Source organism: Scardinius erythrophthalmus (assembly GCF_964197995.2).
Source record: "Scardinius erythrophthalmus genome assembly, chromosome: 19".
NCBI lineage: Eukaryota > Metazoa > Chordata > Actinopteri > Cypriniformes > Leuciscidae > Scardinius > Scardinius erythrophthalmus.
The window spans coordinates 18,575,990-18,596,110 of record NC_138239.1 but is presented as its reverse complement, the minus strand read 5'-3'; the positions used below and the strand labels follow the sequence as shown (position 1 = coordinate 18,596,110).

Here is a 20,121-nt window from a genome sequence, read left to right as displayed (position 1 = left end):
GATATAATGCAAAAATGAATCTCTTTGCAGTCTGCGCATGGCATCATACTTGGGCCACCTGCTTCAGAATGAAATGGCACTTGAACTTTGAAGATAAAGATGTGGTCGAAATGAGCTCATGTCTGACACTTTGTTATTCAGGGAACCTTGATGATTTTTGTACTGAATTTATAGCCTCTTTTTTTTAGGTTTCTTCCTATATACCCAACAGATTAAATTAATATCCATGTAAATACTTTGCAGCAGCCGTATCGTGTTACAGTAGCGGCTCTGCTAATGGTAACTCTCTTTTTTTCATAATAGACGTTGTGCAGATACACATTAGTGATCTGACAGTGAAGGACTATTTACACAGGCTCACAGAGAAGCTTTGGCAATTTAGAGTTGGTTCAAGATGAAATGGTAGGATATTGTTTTCAACAGATGATAGTCCTCACTTGCGTCATCTGTTTGCGTCTCCTTTCGTCTAAGTGCTTCCTGAACAGTGACGCCGATGCAGGATTTTGTGGTGACCGTTTCATTCTGATGGACTAAGAAATATTGGCCCAGTGGCAACCAGTTACTTGTACTTGGATATTATTTGTATGATTTGAGTTTTCAAATCTATCCTTTATCAGCTTACTTTAAGAAATGAATCTACTCCCAGAGGTTTGTTTATTAAAATTTAAATGATTTGTAAAATTATTTATACAGTGTCTAAAACTTCATAAACATACCTAAACAAAATGATAACTTTGGCTCTGCTTACAAGCAAACCATGTCGCCATGGTCAACTATAAGTCACAACTGTCAAGATTGTAATCAGGAGTTCAACACAACGTTTACCAGGTTGTATAATCATTGTACTTTTGTACCCCAAGAGAATTCAGTGTTGACGTAAATTGTCACAGAAAATGATCTAATATTCCCTCTATTGCTCAATTCAATGACATCTTAGACTCAGAGTCTCCTGCTCTCCTGCCTTGCCTTCCACCACTTTTGTTGTATTAATATGAAGAATGCAGTCCCAAGTGATTTAGAACTTAATGTGTTATATTGCTAGTGGTTTTGTTGCAGTTAACCAGTAAAAAGTAAAGACTGATTTTCAGGGAGTTTCAAAGTAGCGTTTTAGACTCAGTCATGCCTTCATCTTCTACAGAAAGAACCTTAAGTCTTTTATTCCCAGAAATGAGGACATTTTGCTCTTTCTTTGTGTAATTAAAGTAATAAAGGTAAAGACTCGGACCGCTGAACATCTAATTTAGGCACCTCTTAAATTTCCCTCTCCCTTCATCTCTCATGGTGTCTCTCTCTTGGAAAGACCTCTGAAGAGCTGTGCTGCTACTGCTCACATCTACTGTTCTGTCTCTCATCTTTGGACGGGTGTCTCTAAAGGCAGCCTGCTGTGGCTTTAGCTCATTTATTATTCCAGCTGTGCTTTTATTAGTGATGTCAAGCTTCTCAGTGTCGCTCAAAGTCTTTTCATAATCTTATACATTAGTATCCAGAAGACTGGCTATTCTATATTTTTTGCTTTTTAAAGTCCTCTTGAAATCAAAATGGACCCTATTTACTTTGTTAGCCCACATTACTAGTCTTGTGGTGAACAATTAATCCACGCAAGTTAATGCACAGAATTATTTATTTTTTTTTTTTTGTCGTGGTAGTCTTTAATCAAAATCTGAAAACTTGCTTCCGCTCTGGAATGGCGCTCCTTCCCTGATGACGTCAGTTTGGCGACTTGGGTTTAATATCCTTAACCACTCCCCTCCAACCGTCAGTCTGCTGTGAGTGAGGGATGGAGAGGATGTGCGCAAAAAAAAACCCTCTCTTTGTTCAATATTCCCTTTCACTTGGAAATACGTCACAAGTTTGTCAGTTTGACTCGTTTGGTTGGTTTGAAAGTGGTTTTAAGCTTAAAACGACGCTCTAAAGTTTTGCTTAAATTCATCAGATGAAAAAAACTTTCAAATTTTGATATTTTTCAGTAGTTACTGGTAAATACCTCCATAAATATGGTTTCCTTCACTTGAAGTTGGAAAACTAGACCACTTACATCCACTAATTTGTATTTTCATATATCAGATTTGAAGCTCAGGTACATAGTCATGAAAAATCAAAAGGACTGTTGACTGATTGTTACGCTACTTCTACGCTATTAAATTCAACTGAAGTGTGTTGGGAATGTGAACCTATGACATTGAATGTAATCACAACAGTCAAAAGTTAGGCTTTTACGCTATGGTTATGTGTATAAAAAAGACAACAGGGCAAAATGAAAAATTAGAAAGGGCTACGTTGTTTATACAGTTTTTCCTTTATGTTTAGACTTTAAGTTGTAAAACTAAATGTGTCTTGCAGCACATTGTGAAGTCAGTATGTTAATGATGATTTGGGACAAATATAATGTGATTTTAATGGAAAAACTGTTAGTGTGCAGCAGGATTTTGAATCGTAGCTGAGCGATGTTGACAGACTCATAGAAAATGTTTGAATTTTAAACGTAGCGCAAGGCAGCACTGTGCTTCTCGTTTTGCGTGCGATTTCATCTACATAAACTATTCCCCCTTCTTATTGCATTCAGATCTGCCTTACCCAATCAACAGTCGATTTATACAACCAAGTCCCTGTCCTACATTCTTTCCTTTTTCTTTAATCAGATAAACTCAGATATACATCACAATATGAAATAAAATGTTGCTACTCCCATTTCATTGCGACTTTAAAGCTAAGAGTCCAATATAGTTATTTTCTGCAAAAACTAACCATTCTCTGTCTCAGTCTTGGGCTGGTCTGGTGATTAAAATGCTTCCCCTCCCATTTCCGAGCCCTGATACTGTTACCATAGCAACACAGGTTTTTCAGAGCGGCAGAAGTGTGTGGAGTGGAACAGAGGTGCAATTCTGGAAGGAGTGGGAGGGGTCACCAGCTTGAAAAGTTGTTTCTTGGTGGTTTCTTCTTCCCGAGGGAAGGAAGCTGCTTTGAGATAGTCATCTTATCAACTTGGTGTTGCAGTGAGCAACGAGAACTCTTATGGTGGGAATGTTTTGTGCAACCCCCAAAAGTACACAGAGGCACAATTTGTATAATATATATTACAAAATACCATTTTATTATCTTTTCATCAGCTGAGAACAGTGCTTTTCTCTCTTGTGTGTGTATTCTCAGTTTAATGTCACCTCCTGTGCTAAGAACAGTCTCTACTTCCTCTACTTTGTGAGGCTTTGTCCTAGTATCACACACAAAATCAGGCCTGTTGAAATGATATCCATCTTCAAACTAAATGGAGACAGCTGACTTCTCTCTGGAAGTCCACTGCCTTTTCAACACACCAGCATTTGGGGGCTTTTCCTCTCTCCTTGACTTGTTCATCTGTTTTTATGCTTGTTTTGTAGGTGTTTCTGGAATTTTAATACGATTTTGTGCATGCCAATGTAGTTATAGTCGCTAGTGAATTTGGGTTTTGTCTTAGATTCTGCCTAACCTCAGGCGACGCTGCTCGTTCCTCGACCCCCTCAGGGATCTTCTGTTATCAGGTTCAGATCTCAGATATGCACCTTGGGTTATGCTCCTCTGAAAGATAGATAGATAGCACACACTTCGAGAGAACTCAGGAAGTTTTGCTGGGAAAAAGACAAAATAATCCACACATTATCAGCTTGGGTTTCCAAAAGATGGACTGCCAAAATGCTTATGTCACTAACAATTTCTGCCCCTCCATCTGATACTTACAGCCCATTGGGAGACAGCCAAAGTGTCTCTGTTATTCATTATGTTCATCAGCGCTTCAGAGACATAGCCAGGTTTATTTTATTGAGGGATCGTCCAAAAATGAGATCTTTCTGGCTCTGTACCAAACCTTAGTGAGGGTCTTGATATCTAGTGTCTAGAACAGGGGTGTCCAAACTCAGTCCTGGAGGGCCACTGTCCTGCAGAGTTTAGCTCTAGCCTGCCTCAACACACCTACCTGGAAGTTTCTAGAATGCCTAGTAAGACCTTGATTATCTGGTTCAGGTGTGTTTAATTGGGGTTGGAGCTAAACTCTGCAGGACAGTGGCCCTCCAGGAGCAGGATTGGACATCCCTGGTCTAGAATATATATTCTAATTTATCATTCTATTCTAACTGTGCATGTTGATAATCTCAATTGTCACTTTTTTTTCATTGTTTTATTGACTAAACACTTCATATTGTTGCTTATTTTGTTCAAGAACCATTGTTCCTTTATGATTTAGATAAATCTGTTTTCTATCAATTTTTAATGCTGAATGACATTTCTGCCATTTTTTGGATCCCTCCCCCCATACTGAGCTAGATGCAGTGCACTGAGGCTGCCTTATCTGTTATGATACATGCCATAGCTCAAGTGTCTTATGAGGCAGCATAAATTTTTTGCCTACTGTTCGGAACAACCTTCGCATTGTGAGCTTGCCAAATATGCCTAAAAATGTTGTCTGGGTAGGCAGCTCAACTGGGCACTGTAGTCTTCCTGGAGCCCTTGTGTCTGTAGACAGAGTTGGGGTGAGGCCTATTACAGTAAGGGTGAATTTAAATATAGACATTTCCACACAGATAAATACAGACCCCCCCACAGTACAGTACGCTTAACACACAGTGAGAAAATGGCCCACAGGAGACTGGTATGTTTCTTACAGAAACATTACCCCCCAGCGGGGCCCACAACCATTTTTTTTCCTCCTAAAAATAAATCAGCCACCATTGTGCACGTTTTGAAAGACAAAATCAATGTTAGCAGCACATTTAAATGTCAGATGACTTACAGTAGTTTCTGCATCATTTTCTAACAATATGATTCAAAATAAAGTCAGTACTCATGATGTCAGTACTTCACTGCTTTTTCTGCATTTCCAATTACGTCATTACTTTTCAAATGTTTATTACCCCAGCCCCCCCCCCCCACACACACACACACAATTTTTTTTTTTGAAGATAAATATTTGAAAGACTTTTGTCTAAATAAAACAATTTTTTTTTTTTTTTTTACAATTGTAGTAAAAATGTGTAATGCCTTACAAATATTTAATGCCTGTAAAACAGGGAGGATGAGGGTGAGCAGCGTTTCACAGCATATCTGATCTTTGAAGTTAAGAAAGGAAGATGGGAGTGCTTTGATGTAAATGTCAGGTTTAAGAGCAGGAGTTTGATGAGTCAGGCTTGAAGTCCTCATAAATCACACTGAGCCCTCCAGTGCTTTTTTCCCTTTCCTTTCTTCCCCTGTGTAGGTCAGAGGACCGAAGTTGTGTTACCCTTTCCTGTAATAAATGCTTAAAGGGGAGGAGGCCAGACATAGTGCTTGAAATCACAAGACTCATGTGTGTGTACGCACACAGCCACAGTCATTCTCGGGAACTGACCTTTTGTTCGTTTACTACATATACTCCATTACTCATACTCTCTCTTGCTGTCCAGGAAGACCAGAATCAACCCTCTCTCTTTCTATCTATCCCCAACTGGCTACAAAAACGGAGCTGATCCTCACTGGGTGAAAATGCTCGTGGGTCTGACAGCAGTTGACTATCTGACAGCGGTTCAGTATCTCTTATTGAGTTACTGTACTCTGGATAGACTCACCAATGTCTTTCTCTTATCATTGGCGCCGTGATCTCATGATCTGATCTCTGCTTCTGCCACTAATTCTTCTGCGCATCACACAGCCTCCAAATCATTTGTCCTTGGATTCCAACATGAAAATTTTCTTGTTTTTAAGCATTTGTATCATCCAAATAGTGAATATTTCTGGCACTTCAGGTGCTCCAGGTACCAGTATCAAGTGAACTCTTAAGTCGCATTGAATCTGCTAAGTGACTGCTTATTTAAACTAATATTTAATTTAATATTATAAAGAACTGAAAGCACATATATTTTGACACAATATGACTTGGGTGAGCAATGCATTTTTACATTAAGTGAGTGTAAGATGACCGAAAAGGCAATCTAAATGCAATTCTTTTAAAACACACAAAAAAATTATAATGTTGCGATGCCTTAATTACTTGTAGCAATTACTATGATTTTAATTTGATTTATTAATTTGTGTATGTTTTCTTCATTTTTTTTTTTATTTTTATATATTTTTTAAATATATTAGCCATTGATTGGTTATTAGCCATAACACAATTATTGCCTTGTCATTAGCCAGAATGTTTATATTCATGCGTCTCTAATACTAGTTAGTCAACAAATAACATGGCCAACTTTACCTTTTTTTAAACATCAAGATTTTAGTTTAATATGTAAATGTTTGCTCAGTAGTATAAATAGCCTTAGCATTTAAAGCCTTTTCCCCAGTGCAGATGTATATTTCCTTATTTCTTGACTGCCTTGTGCTGTTTTAAATAGTGCATCTGAGACGCCTCATATATTTTAATTCAGCATTGACGTGTCGGTCTTGCTCCAGTTAAGACAGGATGCTTTTCCAGTAACGTGTGTCGGAAAGTATTTCCATCTGAGTCCTCTGCCCCTCGCTTACCTGCCGCTCTGCTGATGTGATACAGGCCAGTGAACGCTCACGTCTCTGTTTGCAGAGGGTGGTATGTGTTTGTCGGATTGTGTGCTATAGATTCCTTTTTTATTTGTGTGGTATGCGTTTTGGTTTGCAACGTAGTTGCACATATGATTTCATATTCATGAAAGTGGGACATGAAAAATCTGTATGTCACCATGAGTGATATTTTCATCTCTTTCTCTCTCTTCCTCAGTGTTTGCTGTCTCAGCCAAAGTTCTGGGCGGTGGAAGTGACATCACTGTGCCTGAGGACTAAGCTGGAGAGAGGAAGCTCACGGAGAGTTGAACGTGCCATGATGCAAACTCAGGTAGAATGTTGTTCAGAATGCATATCAATTTACAATATTATCATAAATAATGGTTCAAATGCAATCAGGATCACAGTCTATGTGCTACATGTTTCTTAAGCACCAAATCAGCATATTAGAATAATTTCTGAAGGATCATTTTACACTGAAGACTGGAGTAATTCACCATCACAGGAATAAATGTATTTTTGATCAAATAGCATAGACATCTTTTAAAAATATAAAAAAACTCACTAAACGCAGACTTCTAGTGACTCTGTTGTCATTGTTTTAGTCTGAGGCACTAAGGAGTGTACAGTTCTTGTCTTTTAATATGAGCTGTAGGGTAGTGATTACTTCATTCAATTTGTTGATTTACTGTTTTCAATGTAATGCTTCCAAAATTTTATAGCACCCGGAGAAACGAGATCCCAGATTTCCTCCTGTTGTTTTTGCTGCATTTGTGTATGTGTGCAAGAGAAATGGACAGATAAGCCCGAGGGAGAAGAATGCTTAAGCTTCCCTTTGGCTGCTTCCCGTTTCCTCTGTCATTTATCATGACAGTTTGTCTCCATGTTTTACTAAGGAAAAGCCAGAATAGTAAAACCGGGAAAGTGCTGATATGTTTGGTGTGTATTCTCGTTCATTTGTGTGTGGATTTTAGGAAGGATTGGATAATGAAATTTGTTGCTTTATTGAAATTTGCTGAAACAAGTCAGCCTGGTTCTTCCTGTCCTCCTGATCAAATTTAATTTTCTGGCTTCCAGTGACATTCTGAGGAGCAGAAAGACTTGTTAGCCAGTTAGTTTGTCCATTATACCAGATTAATTTTTAATTAGTGATGTTTGTTCATTGTAGAACTGTGAAAAATTCTAGCCTCTGCGTTGGCCCATCTCACCTCACAGAGACATCTGCTGTATGACTGTTTTGAATCCTCTGTTCTGTTCTGAGAGGGGTTTACTGCTAAAGTTATGGTTTAAGTTTATAGTGTCATCAGTCCTTTTTCAATGGAAGAGCTCCTTAAATTGTCATAAATGCAAAATATAACCAATAATTTTAATATTGGCATAAAAGGAAGTGCTCTTGAATGGTTTTAATCTTATCTTTCTAATTGAAGTTTTAAAGTTAGCATGGGTGAACATTCATCTGAGGTCCCATGTCATGTGGTGTTCCTCAGGGTTCCTTAGCTCCTATTTTTTTTTTTTCTTTATATATGCTCCCATTGGGTTCTATTTTTAGGAAGCATGGTCTGTCGTTCCATTGCTATGCAGATGATACTCAAATCTATCTGCCATTAAAACAGACTTCGAATGGTCTGTAGGTACTTATAACCTGTTTGTCTGAGGTGAAGGCCTGGCTCTTTTTAAATTTTCTTAATTTTAATGAGAGTAAAACTGAAATAGTGTTTGGTCCTTCAGTTATTTTTACTACAGTTAGTACACCAAAAATACATTTTGGTGAGTTATCCTCGTCTGTGAAGCCTTGGGTTGAAAATCTAGGGGTTGTCTTTGATGATGGGCTTAAATTTGACAAACACATAAATACAGTGGTCAAATCATGCTGCTTTCAGCTTCGACTACTAGTAAAAGTAAAACCTATTCTGTCAAGAAAAAATTTCAGAAAATTAATTCATGCTTTTATTACTTCTAGACTGGATTACTGTAACTCACTTTATTTTGGGATTATCCAGTCAACTTTATCCCGGTTGCAGATAGTTCAAAATGCAGGTGCAAGACTTTTAACCAGTACTAAAAAAACGGGACCACATTACGCCGGTTTTATGTTCTCTGCACTGGTTGCCCGTGCGTTATCGAGTGAATTTTAAAATTCTTCTTTTGGTGTTTAAATCATTAAACGGTCTGGTCCCTCCTTACCTCTCGGATTTATTAACTGAATTATTATTATTATTATTAATATTGTCCAGTTCTGTCTCTCCGGTCGTCCAACCAGAGATTGTTATGCATTCCGAAGTTGAAGCTGAGATTCAGGGGTGACCGCGCCTTTTCAATAGCTGCCCCCAGACTGTGGAATGCTCTGCCTGTCTGTATTCGTTCTGCATCATCACTGTCTGTTTTTAAATCTAAGCTAAAAACTCATATTTGTGAATTGGCATATAATCAATGAGGAAGTTGTATTGCATTGTTTTTTTTTTTGTTTTTTGTTTTTTGTTTTTGTTTTTTTTTATTATATTGTATTGTCTTCAGCACATTAGACAACCTAGGTTGTGATTAATGGTGCTATAAATAAAATTGACATTGACAATTTGCTACAGTAATTTAAATCTAGTCTTGTGAGAAATGGCTTTTTTCATTTAAATTTATTTATTCACTATTTATTATTATTATTATGCATTAACTTATCCATTTTATTATTTATGATCATGTTGTTTTTTTATTCATCAATTAATTAATTAATATTTATTAGGACTAAGTGCTGTTTACAAATATCAGATAAAGAAGTGTTGCAGGGCTTAAAAGGATGGTTCACCCAAAATTGAAAATTCTTTCTTCATTTACTCATCTTCAAGTTGATCCAAACCTGTATGAATTTCTTTCTTCTGCTGAACACATAAAGAAGATATTTTTCAGAATAAGGGTAACCAAACAGTTGAATGGGCCCCATTGGGAAAAAATGGTGGGGGGAAGTCAATGGGGTCTTATCAATTGTTTGGTTACCAACATTGTTCAAAATATCTTCTTTTGTGTTCCTTTTGCTGTGGCTGATGGCATCCCTCTTTTTGATCTCAAGTGAAATCCATGGATGTGACCATGAGCGCTGCAGGTGTTCATCAGTTAAGAGCTGAGAATTGAATGGTGCGATCAGACACTCTCTGAATGAACATCTGACAGATGGAAGGTCATCAGCGGGCAGAGTTTGGTGTGACACATTGCCCTCTACTTTTTTGATCGCTTTCTTTTTCCCTTTAAGTTTTAAGTGTTTGCCCAGTGGAGCTGCACTCTGACATCCCAAAACTCAATGTGACAGATCATTGGGGGAGTCTTGACATTAGAAGGCCACCCTGAGGGGCAAGTTGGAGTCCGACAGGAGATCACGGCAAGTCACACAAACACCTGTCCATCACAGAGTTAGAGAAACATGAAGCGCTTAGCAAATCCCACTCCTGACACCAGTGAGTTCAGTCACCCTGAGAAGGATCCCAGCTGAGCAAGGCCCCCGGAGCGACGGCGAGAGAGTGACAGCACACTCTCCGAGAGGACGAAACACTTTAACAAAGTTCAACAGATGAGAGAAGAGAGGGAGGATGTAGAAAGAAAGTCAGGTAGCGCGTTGTAGAGGTACAAATCCACATATTCAATTTGCACACCCCTCTTTTCTCAAAAGTTTGAATGCCCTTTTTTAGTCAGTCTTTGAGATGTTGAGCTCTTTTGTGAGTGATTTAAATATTGAAAATATCATGAATCAGTACTGCTCTGACATAACGGATGTTGACAAAAAAAAAAAAAAGACTAACTTGGTACACATTGACCTCCTCAAAAGTTAACATATACTTTGTTTTTCATTTTGTTAAACATCAGTGACTGTTTGCAGTCCTTTTGTTTCGATTCGGATAAAACTGTAAATGTCATACAGGCAATATGGCCGTCCTTATAAGGATTGGTATTGTTGGAGTCAAAGAATAGAAACAAGGCTCATGACTTTAGGCCAATTAACTAGAAAATAATAAGCAGTGTAATCTTTTTACCTGGTCGTCAAACTTAACAGCTCCGTGACTGTGATGTCTATTATTTGTCTAAGTGTTGCTGAAATAAAATCAGACATCCAAAATAAAATTTTAGATGTAATTCTTAATAGTTGTGGAAATCAAAAATCTTGCTCTTGATCATTGTCAAGATCTCATGAGCTAATTAAAGATTTTTTTTTTTTTTTGAGAAATTGTTTTCTAATATTGTACAGTCAAGACTGTCCATCTGGTTTAAGTACTTGGTTCAATCAACTCAAGATAAAGTGAGAAAGCAGAGTTCAAGGCCCAGTTGCATAAAAGCCCTTGAGTTAAAAAAAAAACCCTTAGTTATAAGGTTAAGTGTACTCTTAGTGAAACATGGACTGCAAGAAAGTACCTAAGGGTCCACTTAAGAAACCTTAAGGCTGTCATTAAGTAATTCCCTTAATTACTTGTTCCCTTAAGTTCTGTTATGCGTTGCAACAAAGTCCTTAGTAACCATTTAGCCCTAAAAAAGAAAAAGGGATAAAAACGGGTCCCTTAAGTCATCTGCCAAACTCGAATGCGATGATGTTAATTGAGGAGGAAGTGCATTTTTAGCAATCAAAATAAGCCAGTTAAAAAGTATGACGTGAGACTGTGTGTATTGTCAAAAATAAAATTTGGCTTGGGTCTTTTTCCTCCATCTTTTAAAATAATATTTTTTTTTGTCCTTGGTCCAGTTAGGACTAGGCGTTGAGGATACCGAACAAGCCATTCTGTACTTTCGTGCTTAATTTCAAAGCTGCAAATTCTAATCAAATCACCAAACAGACAAAGTGGCATTGATGCATGAGTACAAGACAATAACGAGTTGGATAAATATAATGCTATTTAATGGAAAACTATGCGAATTGCACCGAAGAATTTTGAGTGTCCTCAGGTGTCGTAGCTAGAGTCATGGAAACAATGTGCTCGAATTTTAGGACACTGTGTCATCCGTCAGACTGCCTTTAATAATCTCCATAACTCAAAAATTGTAGTTACAGCTGTATAGTTTAGTAAATATAACATTTGTTTAAAAGTCAGTGGTCCATTATGTTCTGTTTATTGTGGAGATTACATAACTATAGCAACTGCTGCTTCATTGCCATATTTTGCCAGAAACTATCGTAAAATGCTTTGTACAAACACTTACGTAAGGGTGACCGTAAAGACGTTAGTTGCAATGCTCTTAAAGAAATCTCTTGCCTCAGGGATTTTATTCCCCCTCTGATGGTGGCGCTACAGAGTTTCACTACCAAAACCCTTAATAGATAAAGGGAGTCCTTTGGCCACCCCAATTTTATTCCAAGTATTTGGAATATTTGGGTATTTGGATTTGTTTTTAATGAACTGAATCATCTACTTGACTGCAGACTCAGACCTCCATTAATGGCAGAAGGTCTGATTGGATGAATTCCAGGCACATACTGAACATTTTTACAGTCATTCATAAATGCTCATCAGCTTCACATTTGATGTAATCAATTCAGAAAGATTTTTGTTTTGTCTTCAATATTATTCCCCTTCTATTCTGAACAGTCGTGACATTTTCATGAATATCGCACTGACTCCTTATCTCCACCTCCTTGCTGCTGTTCAAGTTTCACAGCGGTACTTGACAAACTTCATTTCCTCTGCCTCCTCTGGCCTTTCTTCTGAGATCAAGAATGTAAAGTGTGTATTCAGAAATGGCAGAAAGGCACTTCGCCTATGTGCTCGGCATTTTTCTCACAGTTTAGAGTTGCCGGTATCTAGGCCACTGAGTGGGCTAAAACTTCAGAAAAGTTTTTATTCCCTTTGTGTATTCTGAATGGCAGAGTCTCTGGTGCATTGTTGGATTAGAGGCGCTCTTTGTGACCAGACAATTTGCCTGTTTGGGGTTTAACACCACGCGCTATCGACTGCTGCCCTCTTATTTTTCGTTTAGGACTCCGATCAGGCCCTGGCTGAAGTAGATTTCTCTGAACGTAAAATTCAATTTCAGTGCTTAATCAATAATATCCCTGAAATAGAAGTTGGCAGCTTGGTTCTTGGTATGGATTTAGGCATCTCACAGCAACGCTGAAAGAAAAAAAGACTCCTGCACATATGACGTACGGTATTTTTGGAGCAGAAAAAAAGCAGAAACTTTTTTTTTGAAGTAATTCAGCAGAGAGACGTTTAAAAAAAAAAAAAGAAAAAAAAATTCTACAACAGATGCACACTGCAGTAAATTTATGACATTCATTTTATATGAGTATGATGCAACCATACACAAACAATGCGTGTATAATACATTACATATAGTACACACTAACATCATATAGCCTAGATGGTCTCAGTGCTATATAGACATGGACTGAAAGCCTTTTGGATTCTAAAGCTTTTGGTTTTTAAAGAGTACTACTAGCCTAGTACTACACTAATACTAAGAGCTAAAGCAGCCATTGTTCTGCTTTAATGCGAGACTACAGTTAAAGGCCCCCTGAGTTCTTTTTAGCTTTTAGTATGAATATGATAGCCTAAAGGTTATGAATAAGCTGGTGTGTTCAAAAACAACAACAAAATTCGCTTTTAGGAGATATAAGCATTCAAAACTTAGTCTCTCACTTTATCACTGCAGACTTCAGCTTCTCATCACACCTTCTGTCCAATCAAATGTTCTATAGAATCTAAAGCTATAAATACCACCTGGCCAAAGGGACCGTTGACACGGAGCAATATGGGTTGGAGATGTGTTTTTGGTTGCTCAAACGATCAAGTTTTAATTCAAGTTTTAATTCTGTTTTCCAACTTGTACGTTGGTTAAGAATGAAATGTCTGAAATGTATTCACACCTCTACTATTGAATCCAACATATCATCAGTGCTCGGATTCACTTCCATGGTGCTGTCAAGTACGACTTGCAGACTGAGAGGTAAACGAAACGCTTTTGGCTATTTGAAAAGGGCAAGGAGCCATTCAGTATGTCCCGCCTTAGCTTCCTGTTTCAGTGGAAATTGTCAACGCATCATACAAAGCTGCGCGTTCCAAGGCACTTCAGTGGGCCTTTAAATTGCAATGAATGGATTTTGACTCCATGGGGCTTATCCTCCTTAAAAGTATGCTGAGTCATGAAGCATGCTCAGTGATGTCATTTCCTCCTTTCGCTGTATTTGGCTCTAGGAGTTTCTCCATGGAAAGGTTTATGTGTAATTCAAAATAAACTGCCAAATTGTCAACTGTAGGGGAATTTACTTTGCCCCATTTTGTCAAAAAGCACACAGCCTCCACAGCTGTATCCCTCAGCCCTCCTGATCGGAAGATTAGCATTTATATATTTCAGGCATTTTTCATCCATGGAAATGCTAAATAAGTAATTAGTTATCTGCAACCCGCAGACAAGCTTTGCCATCCTCCATAGAAACTGATTGTATCTACTCAGTCGGAAGTTTTATTTCCAGATGAGTTTCTTCCAAAGTGAACCCCAACCAGAACTGGAAAATTACATCTATATTGGATTTTTTTTTTTTTTTTTTTTTTTTTTTTCAGTTTATGAAATGCATTTTATGGAATATGTAATGTTTCCTTACTTCTGCTTGATTCCAGAATGTTCTGGAACTGAAATGTTGCAGACATCAGTTCCAAATTAAGTTATTTACAGCATTTTGGGTGGACATTATTTAAAGGGATACTTCACCGATTTTTCGATGTTATACCCTTAACTAAGACGAGCTGATACATACCTCTCTTGTCTCAGTGCGTGCACTCAATCGCTCTGGCGCGCGGCGACACTTTGATAGCACTTAGCTTAGCCCAGTTCATTCATTAGGGACTAAACAGAGATGAAGTTAGAAGCGACCAAACACTTCCACTTTTTCCCTATTTAAATACAGTTACACGAGTAGTTACACGACCAAGTATGCTGACACAAAATAAAACGTGGCGCTTTTCTAAGCAGGTAAAAAGGATAACTATAATATATGGCGGAATAGCACTTGGGAGCACTTCGACCCGGCGCAGTAAAAAGTCACGTTGGTTCTAATGGCAGAAGTGAGAGGGAGAGGATTTTTCAGGAGTGATGATATTACTGCGCCGAGTCGAAGTGCTCCCAAGTGCTATTCCGCCATACATTATAGTTATCCTTTTTACCGCGCGCCTGAGTGATTGAGTGCGCGCACTGAGACGAGAGAGGTATGTATCAACTCGTCTTAGTTAAGGGAATAACATAGTTTAATATGAAAAATCTGTGAAGTATCCCTTTAAGTTGGTACAGTTATAATTCCATAATGTGTTTAGGCCTTCTCCTCCTATTAGTGCCAGTTGCAGTCCATATGTTCATAATGATTGACAGCTGGGGGTGTCAATTTAATATTTGTGGGGTAATGCGACAGACATCGTTCTGTGCATTTATTTTTACTATTTAGCAGGCAAGGATGGCCATCAGCTTCCAATGTGCATTTGTGGACTTGTCTGCATGTTGTACACAGCTGCATTGTGTTATTGTGTTTTGTCTTGTTGCTTTCTGAAGTATTGACACTTGTTTGTGAACAGAACGAGTGTTGATCTTCTCACTAGAGACTCAAACAGCAGGCCTGCACATGCTTTAACTGAGTTTAAGCACCAGTCAAACCCTGTAGCATTTCTCAGTGGAGAGTAGAGAGGCGTCTTTAAAATGAATAAAAATGCTATAATTTTGGCATGTGCTGGCACATCTATTTGTTATTGCTCTCACTCTTGGAATTTCTGATTTGGGTTTGAGTTGTTTTTTTTATGCTTCTAGATCACTTTTTTCCATCTTGTTAATGATTGGAAAATACATTTAGGTCTGTGTGATGAGCAATAAATTAAAGCAAAATGTGAAGGGTTGACTCACTGGAATAGTTTTTAAGTTGTTTGCACCACACTGCATTTTAATAGCTTGGGGTTGTTTTTATCACTGTCAGATATCACACCAAACACTAAGCACATTAGAAATACTCATTATATTGATGCCTTTGTGTTCCAGGGAGGTCTGTAATTCATGGAGATTTGTGTTAGTGATCAGTGTTAGCATTCCTATTCATCTTAATGGTACCCTCCAAAAGTATGTGATTTGAGATTTTGGCTCATAGGTGCTCAATTCTATTTACTACCTTGTTTTGCAAACTCTAAGGAAAATCTGCATTATTGTTAGAATAATACTGTGCCCTAAACAGACATGCCGCTATAAAAGTTATCTTTTCCATGTAATCAGAGTTTTTGTCCTAACCAGCTGTGACGATTCTATTTTAGAAATGGTTTCTATTTCTGCGACATCGTGGCTGGAACAACAGAAAGTATGATATGATAATATAAGGTACTGCTTATGTGCTTTATTTAATGTTAAAAGCGTCATGTGAGTTTGAATATCATTTTGTGTCTTATAGCAGTACTGAAAGCAACAATGGACGTTTTTGTATGTATTTATGTATGTATTTTTGATAATCAGTATGTATTTTTGATAATGTTAAAATTGTGTAATATTCATGAATTGGATTATGTATTATCCATTTCGTTGCGAGTGCCAGAGAGAGCCAGACCACGCGCTCTTCTGACTGGCCGATATTTTTGATTGACTTTATCGCATCTCTGGTGGGGCCAGACAAGCTATGTGTCGCTGGAATCTTATCGCATCTCGTCTGGTTAGGACATGGTGTAATCCCTATGGCAAAGAAGAAAATGTTAATTCGTGGAAGTAGCAATGCTTGAAAACTGAGAATATATGTCCCCTAAATGGCACTTTCTGTTTCAGATCTTGGTGGATTTCTTTAGTGAGAAGAAGTGTCCCATCACTGAGAGGCTGAAGATGTTCTACACTTGCCGGGCGCCGCCTCTCTGGGATCTACAGGTGATCTGAATTCCTGTTTGTTTAATTGAGGCTTCTGGTTTCTCAAAATGATTGTTTTAGAATCACTCATAATGTTTTACATTAACATTCATTCATTTAGCAGACGCTTTATCCAAAGCGACTTACAAATGAAAACAGTAGCAGCCGTTAAACTAACAATAGGACAACAATATGCAAGTGCTATGACCCTTCCCAGTTTAATCTAACGCAGTACATGTTCTTTATTATTATTTGAATAGAATAGAATAGAATAGAATAGAATAGAATAGAATAGAATAGAATAGAATAGAAAAGAAATTATTAAAGTGGGGACTTTCCATAAACCTTTTTTTTTTTCAGTGACACTAATTTATGATTATTAATTAACCTGAAGCAGTTGAAATTTTTAGATGATTAAAGATGGTTTGTTTTTAAGATGGTTTATTTATTTTTTGAAACTTTTATCTTTCACAAAAATTTTTTTTTATACATTTACTCTCCAAAGTTGGTCAAAAAAGCAAACAGACAATAAATACAGACCAAGAAAGAAGTTCTTGTGATGTACATGCACAACATTTATAATCAATCTCTTAAAGTACTCATTCTCTCCAGTGCTGGAATAGGAAGATATCCTTCCTTAGGTCTGGAGAGCTTAGTGCTAATGAACGAACGAATGAACGAACAAACAAAACTGTGTAGTTGATCATGACCTGTGAATACATGAAAGAGAATTTTGGGTTGGGTTTAACTGGGACCCATTTGAACCTTGATTGAGTTTATTTTCCCCACATTTTCTCATCTTAATTATGTCTGAATTTATTCCCATGTAGGGAATAATTCACATATTATAAAGCCAGATTACCTGAGTTAATTTGAAATGGAAATGATTGACTCATTTGTTGGTGCCCAAATTGATTTGCTTGCATATTTTCTCTCATTACTAGACTCACAAGTGCATTGAGCTAATCACCTCAAATGAGCATGGGCAGCCGTTATTTATTTATCTACTTCTCAAAAACCCATTTCGGTAAACACAACAGCTGGGTTATACAGCCAGTGTCGTGTCAATAAGAGCTTTGGCAGATAGAATATGAAATTAATTTCTCGTACACTGTGAGGGCATACAGGGATACGGGACGATGAGCTCATTTTGACAGGTAATAGAGCAACCTGGAACTATCCCTTCCTGTCTGATTGGGCAGTAATGGAACTAATGAAAACAAACAAATGTTTCCTGAAGTGAGAGATTGTTAAACAAGTGAATAAATCATGGGAAAAAAAATATGTTTGGTGGATTGAAGGGTTTTGAAAGAAAAGGAATGAAATGACTGAATGGAGAAAGAGAGTGAGTGGGTGGAGAGAGGGATGGATGGATGAAAAGAAGGGAGGGCTGATGTGATCAGTCCTGTGGATGACATTGCTCGCGCTCTGTGTAATAACAGTGAACAGCAATAAAGCTGGAATTGAAGTCACTTCTATTGCTGGCAGGGGAATAGAACGCAGCAAAACTGCAAGCTAGAGAGAAGCGAGAGCAGCATGCAGCCAGAAAAAAGTGTGTGTGTGTGTCAGGGTTAAGAGATGGCAGAGCGTTGTTTTTGTTTGTTTTTTGAAAAGAACAGATTTCTGAAATTGTCGGATTTGCTTTCAGACTGGATCATGTTGGCATGTAAATGAATCAGAACAGCGTTCAGTGTGGCAGATGAAGTGAATGAGAAAATGAAAACAGAAAAGTTGCACAAATGGAGCTCTGACAATACTGTACCACTACAGATTAAACTAGCAATTAACAAATTAAAATAAGTAACATTAGGCAAATAAATAAGAAACAAACTTGAGAAAAATAAGACTATAAGTGTTGATACAGAGCACAGCTCTTTCTGTGTGTCTGTGTGTGTGTTTGTTTCTCTCTTCCTCCAGATTAGTTAGTATCATCACGTTTTGTCTCCTGGCTGATAGATCACATGATCACTGGCAGCCTCACCGGTGTATATATCTAGATTTATAGTTACCCATAGTGCCTGTGGGACGTGATATGCCACTGGAGGTGGGGGGTGGGGGGGATTGTCACAGGACAGAAAGGTGAAGGAGAAATTGAGCAGGAATTAAACATTTCCTGCAGTGAAACTGCTTGCAGCTACGTGTCTGATGTCTTGCTGATATCAGATGTCGAGGGTGAAGTCAGTTCAGTGCATGTTTGCTGTCCACAAATATAGAAGTTTTATACATCATAATCATCAGTACTGTGCATGATCTCCAGTGGGGTCGGTGCACATCTCAGTATGTTTATTAACAGAAATACATGGAAGTGCAGTGGACACAGCCTATGACTCTGATCCATCCGTTCTCAAATGACCAGGGCTGCGTTTCCCAAAAGCATTGCAAGCCTAAGTTGATCATAGAGACCTTTGGTGGCAGTGATTCTACGATCAATCTGCTTTTGGGAAATGCAGCCCTGAATGACAAAAGGAGTTGAAAGAGTGTAAACACATTTGACCTGTAGCATTCCTCAGAGACAGACGAGGGTCATTAATAGTACAGATGTGTATATAGCTGCCTGTGAAGCGTGACATCGTGGAGATAGATGGATGGTTGTCTGTGGAATGCATCCTTTTAGAAAGAGAGTGAGATAAAAAGACAGAATATGAGAGAAAAGATGGTGAGAGAGAGAGCGTACTGTATCCTTTTAATTTATTTTAGATGTTATTTTATTATATTTAGCATATTTAGCATATCAAAATTATATATATATGTGTGTTGTGTGTGTGAGAGAGAGAGTATAAATAAATTATGTATGTGGATGTAGGTCGAGATTTGAACCTTAGTCCCCATTCAGTCTATATAAAATGTAAAATTTTTTAAAAAACAAACAATTTTGAAGTGCTGCTTTGGTCATTTCAAATAGCTCACAAAGTGAACTAGGACTGCCTTGAAAAAAAAGCCCCTGGTGATATCTGTAGTTTAACTTTAGTGCGAAGATAAACCAGAGTCAAATGAAAAGCACAGAATTTTCAATACGCTTATTTGTGTATGTTTGATTTTTGGGCTGTGTCCACATGCTAAATATATATTTTTGTGTGCCTCCCACGTGCTGTGTGTATTTACAGGCATGTGGGCTGTATGTTGACTGATCTTGGCTTACTGTTTGTGTGTATTTAGAGGCAGTTGGCAAGTCTGTTGACTGATTTGGGCCTGACGAGTTCTGCGCTGCTGATCTATGAACAACTGGAACTCTGGGAGGATGCAGTTGTCTGCCTGGAGAGGATGGGACAGCACGGCAAGGTACGCTACTCGCATGCAACCAATCAGTTCAAATGAATAGTCCTGCCCCAAACTTATGCCATTGGTTGAGCCAATGTTGCCGTGTCAGCCCGATCGTAACGATCGTTCGAATGAGCAGATCAGTGTTTTGATTGTCCCATTTGACAGTGTTTACTCTTCAGGGAAATCAGTCTACAAGTGAATTACTTAGTTGTCTCTACATATTAAAATGAGATAAGAGAAAGCGACTTCTGTTAAAGGTCTTGAAGAGCAGTTGATTGCAAATTTTTCCCTCACATCCATCTCTTCTTTTTTTCCTCTCTGTCTCCCCATCTATATGAGCTCCATGCTCTAACTGTGTGTGTGTCTCTGTGTGTGTGTCTGTCAGTGCAGTTTTCTGGGAGCTATTTCAGAGTTTTATTAAGTTACCGTCCACTTTGTGTACCAATCAGATTATAGGGTACCTCTGAGGTCAATAAAACCACCCAATCACCCCCAATCTGAGTTGTAATAATATAAAAATGTACTCCACTCTACTGTAGTACCTGAGGCACTGACTCA

At 38.0% G+C, this 20,121-nt stretch overlaps 1 protein-coding gene across 1 annotated transcript in view; it reads left to right on the top strand.

Moving 5' to 3' along the window:
* ttc27 (tetratricopeptide repeat domain 27) overlaps positions 1-20,121 on the top strand; it is an 85,242-nt gene that overhangs the window by 40,992 nt on the left and 24,129 nt on the right. The window contains exons 10-12 of the mRNA XM_081348060.1: positions 6,698-6,811; positions 16,228-16,323; positions 19,459-19,581. Of these exons, the coding sequence (XP_081204186.1) occupies positions 6,698-6,811; positions 16,228-16,323; positions 19,459-19,581 (333 nt within the window). The remainder of the gene's footprint in view (positions 1-6,697; positions 6,812-16,227; positions 16,324-19,458; positions 19,582-20,121) is intronic.